This window comes from Cryptotermes secundus, unplaced genomic scaffold, assembly GCF_002891405.2.
Source record: "Cryptotermes secundus unplaced genomic scaffold, Csec_1.0 scaffold945, whole genome shotgun sequence".
Lineage (NCBI taxonomy): Eukaryota > Metazoa > Arthropoda > Insecta > Blattodea > Kalotermitidae > Cryptotermes > Cryptotermes secundus.
In genome coordinates, this window is record NW_019731584.1 from 185,978 (window position 1) to 191,689 (window position 5,712).

The 5,712-nt window shown below is 40.7% G+C and overlaps 1 protein-coding gene across 7 annotated transcripts in view; it reads left to right on the top strand.

Moving 5' to 3' along the window:
* LOC111867233 (WD repeat-containing protein 35) overlaps positions 1-4,218 on the top strand; it is a 52,243-nt gene extending 48,025 nt beyond the window's left edge. For all 7 annotated transcript variants that reach the window (XM_023856893.2, XM_023856891.2, XM_023856896.2 and 4 more), the window contains 2 exons: positions 1,355-1,479; positions 3,574-4,218. In XM_023856893.2, coding sequence (XP_023712661.1) covers positions 1,355-1,479; positions 3,574-3,748 — 300 coding nt within the window. In that variant the 3' untranslated portion in view covers positions 3,749-4,218. The remainder of the gene's footprint in view (positions 1-1,354; positions 1,480-3,573) is intronic.
* Positions 4,219-5,712: the final 1,494 nt, after the last annotated feature.

The following is a 5,712-nucleotide window of genomic DNA, read 5'->3' on the forward strand; positions in this document are numbered from 1 at the left end:
ACCTATTCATTTCATATTTCCAGGGGCTTCTATCTTCCCCCCCCCCTTTGCCTACATCATTCTTAATATAATCTAGTCTAGAAAAGCCTTTAACTGTTCTTAAGTATTTCATCTCTGCTGGTTGTATTATATTTAGGTCTCTCGATGTCTCTCTCCAGTTTCATGTAGAGAACTAGATATGCTACTGATTTATAAAATTTCAACTAGGTTTGTTTCCTTTCCAAGAACAATAAAATAATTTTGTATTATTTGTACTGTTTCTCTTCTGTTATTGGGATTGTGCCAAGTATGAAAAATAGTAGCAAGTTTTTGATAAAGTTGTGACAGACTCAATGAGACTTCATAGTCACTTCCAGAATGTTAGGGAAGTGATAGGAGATCAAGCTCCACTGCAACAACATGAACAGGTTCTCCCTGAGCAGATCATGGAAGCCTCTCATCCACTCTCTTAAGGAAAGAAAGAAGTTCCTTTCAAGGATAAGCTTCTCCACTGCCCTATTTTAATCTATCTTCATACAAAATTTCATGTTCCTAGCTCTATTGGTTCATTAATTGTCATTGTGACACTGAAAACAAACGATGTTTGCATAGCTGCCATGATGTTTTACATTGTACAAAAGCACTGCTTTAGAAAAGTTCATATTCTTCTAGGGTCTATTATGGGTCAATATTTAAGGACCCTACATTTTAGAGTCACACCCACCTCACAAGTTCATAAATTGACATGTTATTTCTGACTGCTGGACATTACCAAAGATTTTCAAGCAGAGCTCATAAAGCCCACTTTCCTATTACATAGATTTCTAGCCCTACACAGATGTATAATCATTATTATTTTATTTCATTTCTGTCAAGCACGAATTCTGGCTTGTTATATTTGTCAGATATTACACCAAAGTGTCACATTTGTAATTACTGACTTGCAAACAGTATTTGATACTTAATATGTAGGTATGTTTATGATCTGTCTATGTACAAAATTATGTTGGTTCATGCACTTACTTTCCTTTCCTTAATAAAGGAAAATAGGCTAAAAGCTTCATGACTGGGTAGACTCTAGTGGGATATGTATGCATGATGCTTTCCATAATTCAGGATATATTACCATGTTACTCTGAATATCAAACACATATTTTACACATTTTTTCCCCATTGAAAAATGAAGATGCATCTTAAATTCGAGGAATGTGCTCGTTTCTCATTTTTTTTCCTTCTAAAACACATTCAAAAACTGCATGTGTCTTAAATTTCAGGACAGCTTATATTTGAAGTAATGTTGTATTTATTTAAGTAAAGGAATTATAAACTCTTGATTAACTAGCAAATTTACTGCTAATTTATTTCATTTTGACAGATTCCAGAAGGCAAAAGATTGGAATATGAAGCCTTGGCAATGGACATTTTCACCAAATACACACCTAAAGATGCACGTAGTACTCGTTCCGAATGTACAAATTGTGAGACTATGATACCTGATTGGTAAGTATGTTGTTGCAGTTATTTTGGTTTTTGGAGAAAACTGAACAAATTACAAAGAATTGTTGGTAAGATAAATAAGAAGATAAGTGTTTATCTTGAAGGTAGTATTGATTTTAATAGCTACACTCACTATTTACATGGTGTGATGAGATCATTTCTGGGTTGTATTCTTCCCTCTGTGATAACTGCATTTACCCTCTGCTTCATGCTGTCCCCTTCAGAGTCTTTCTCTCTTAACCAGATGCATCCAGTCTAGCAATTATGCCAGTGTTGGAAGCATATGCTTAAGTTCTATGTTTTGAACTTTACAAGTGCACTTTGTATTGTTCTTGAATTGTGATCACTGTGTTTACTTTGGAAAGAGTTGTGGTCCCAAGTTTTCTTGAATATTAGTCATGCAGTACACAATTGTGGACCGCCTCTGTGGTCTAGTGGTCAGAGTTCCTGGCTACAGATCCAGGGGTCCTGGTTTGATTCCTGGTGCTAACAGATTTGCTGAGAAGTAGTGGGTCTGGAACGGGGTCCACTCAGCCTCATGAGGATAATTGAGGAGCTATTTCAAGGAAATAGCGGCTCTGGTCTAGAAAACCGAAATTAACAGCCATGGGGATTTGTTTCACGGACCACGCAACACCCTCTATCCGCAAAAGTTGGCACTAACTTCGCCGAAAAGCGGCGGTCGCTTGGTCAATATAATTTGCTTGTGGACTAAATCCACAGAGTTTGTAATACACAACTGTGCTATTGCTCATCAGTCAGGATATGCATAAACATGCATTTCTCACATGTTGAGATCTTGTGCAGAATACTGCGATGATCGGACACCACTCCATTTTTGAGATAGCACACCAATCAGATATTTTGTGGTGGTGTGTATAAATGACGCAGCCAAGACATAACTTTGCAGAAAGGTACCATCACACTTTGAGGCAATGCAGATGAAGCATCTGTGTATTTTGATGTATCATCCAATTACACCATCATTGACATATGTACAGACTCCGTTATCATAAAAACATCAGGCTGTGAAAAGATGCAAATGATTGTAATACTGACAGATTTGGCAGTTGGCATGACAGTACCACCACACAAGATACTGAATTGGAAAAACTGTGCCTAAGCTGCAGCTACCTCTGGGACTAGGAATGAGATGTCAGACTACAGAATGACTGATGGGTGCTCGTACAAATTGCCTGGAACAGGAAAGTAACAGTACTGAGGACACAAGTCATTTAACACTGAATGTCAGATCTGTGAATCATGCAATGAATAACTTACTTTGTGGTCATTCCTGGTGGGATGATCTTATTATTACACACTCTAGTGAATAATAAGTATTAAACGGATCGTTTGAAACAACTGCATTTTGAATAGCTCTTGGCAGGGGACCATATTCCGACACCAGCTGGCACAATAAAGATGGCTGGTGGGTAGAACTGCTGTGGCAGTGATCATGACCATGGCAACTGATCTCTCCATAAGTGAAAGTCACAGTATTTATAAAGTGCTGTAGATCAGATGCAGTAGATGGGGAAGAAGTTGGGAATGCTGGTTGGCAGTGAACATGAGAATGTGAGCATCACATGTAAGACAGATGATAAGAATGGTCAATAGAGTGTGATTGATGAAGCCCAGTAAAGGTTAGTGACTTTGAGAAGGAAGCCAACTCAATATATGTCATGTGTAGCACTTTCACGTGTTTGAAAACAGCAAGTAATCTCAACCAGGAAAGATTACTGTCATGATATGAGTCTGTGTAATCTGGTAGACTTTTACTGCTGTTTTGGAGGAATGTGCCGCCCCCAACTTATACCCTGGAAAATTGATGAATAATAGTCCTCTGAAACGTCAGTAAACGTCCATCAGACTATATGACATTGCATCCAAGACAGCAGTTTTCATAGTCACTGATGTGAGAACCTCAAATCTCACTTTGGATACCTAAGATTGAAATGGGGTTATTTCCTAAATGTTAGTGAGCTGTGTTAGCACAGTGTCAACCTGCTTAATGCTGGAAGTATGGGGAAAAGAATATTACTGAAATAATTTGTCTATAGTGACTAAGTAATTGGAGAAAATGTCTTTATGTTGCAGGTGTGGAGTATGCCCAAGCTGTGGCAACCGTTTTCCAATCTGTGTTGCCACCGGGCGCCCTCTCATGGATATGTCCCTTGCATGGACTTGCACAGTCTGTAAGCACAGTGCAGCAGACCAAGATATTACTGTGCGAAAAAGTTGCCCATTGTGTCACTCCTCTGTTCACAGTTAAACCACCTCTGGTGGCAGTGTTTTTTTTGCTAAATTAATAATTTGTGTAATTTTTCTTTTAATTTATATTCTGAAGTATTGTAGGATAAGTACTATGAAAAATCCACAAGGCAGGTTGTTTATTCTTACATATGATCTCATTCATATTGTCACTTCTATGAGTGTAACTATAGATGGGGTTTGGAATGGAGATTGGATTTATTGACAACTTTAACACACAACTCGTGATTACATTTTGTTACAGCCCCATCGTTGATCTCTACACTTTACAAATCAGTGCACATGCTAAATCTTTTCAGTCTGCTGTGTCTACACCAGTCGTTCCCTGGTAATGGCTTCTAGCATTGGCAATTCTTCAACTGCTCGGAGGAAGTCTTCTCTTTAGACGCCCTTACAACTGACTATTCAGTTATTCAGTATAGAGGGGGTGGGTTTCCCCATGCACTGCGACTAATAGTCTATTGTACGTCCCCCTTTAATTTCTACTGTCGCCATACCCTACTGATACTGGTGCCCGCTATCTCCCCTTTCTGCCAGCGAGGTCGGCCCTCTACTGGCAGTGGTACCCAACAACTCTCCCCTTTCTGCCAGCGAGGTCGGCCCTCTGCTGGCATTGGTACCCGATAACTTCCCCATCTACTGGAGGCACTGGAAACTACTTGGCCGGGAAACTTTTTTGCCTAATTTTGCTCAGAGGTCTCCTAGAGATATGGGGATCTTTTACGTGCCATAATCTACGACACGGGACCCACGGCTTAAAGTCCCTCCCGGAGGACTTGTTCCCTGAATTTTTCCGCCCTTAAAAATTCCACGACCTCCGCCGGGTTTGAACCCGCGTAACTTCAGTCATGAGGTGGGAACATTACCCCTAGACTATGGAGGCCGCTTACAGCTGACTAACTATAGTCTTTCGTTTCGGAGGGGCTGACCCCTCCACAATGTCCTGACACTCATTTTCCACAGTCCAATGGAAGTCCCGACTGCTTGTTTTGCAATCTCCAGCTCTATGGTCTGCCTGAAGGTCTTGTTGAGTGTTCTCCCGCTTCACAAACATAATCGCTTTTTAGGCCAGAGTTCCTTATGCCATTGTTGCATTCCAGTTGTGCCTGATGTCTCTTCCCAAATGTCCATCCTCTTGAGGTCCCTCTTGTAACACTGTCCCACCTGGTCCCTGACTACTGTGTCCATTGCATGGTGCTGGAATGGCACAGCAGATCATTCCTCTGCTGGCAATGGCCAGCTTCTTCTGGGACCCACCATTGCCCTGGGTCCATTTCTTCAGCTAAATGCTGGTCCCCATTCTGCTTCTTCAGTGCTCTGACAGTTTTCACCGCAGCCTCTTCTTTAGGAACCTCCTCATGCACAGCTACATACTCTTTCTCCACTGAGGTTGGCTCCTTGCTCTCCAGACATTCACACTGCCTCCCATCCTTTCTTCATGGGCATCCATCTTGGCAATTATTTCTTCTTCAGTGGCCTTGGTGGATATGTATCCAATAGATGAGAGTACTTTGAAGTTCCTTGAACTTCTCATTATTGGTTTTCATTTCAGCTTTGGTGTTGGCTTCCAGCCTTGCTGTCATTTTCTTCAGATGGGCATTTACCTTGCCTTGGTTGGTTCTTATGTCTTCTTTCATTTCCTTTAGATTGGCGTCCATCTTGACTTCCATCCTGGTCAGCATCTATTTTTTCTTGTTTGGTTCTTATTGCCTCTTTCATTTCCTCTTTGTCTGTCTTCATTTCTTCTTGAATGGAAACCATCCTTGCCAACATCCATTCCATCATTTGTTTCATCTTTGTAAGTTGATGATCCAACTATCTATTGCAGTCTCCATGTCACATGTTAGTATGATTACAATCCATCTACTTCTGACACCAGTTGTGATGTGAAGGAGTGACTATGAATGCAGTTTGGATTGGAGACTGGATATATTGACCACCTTAAGACATGACTTGTGACTACAC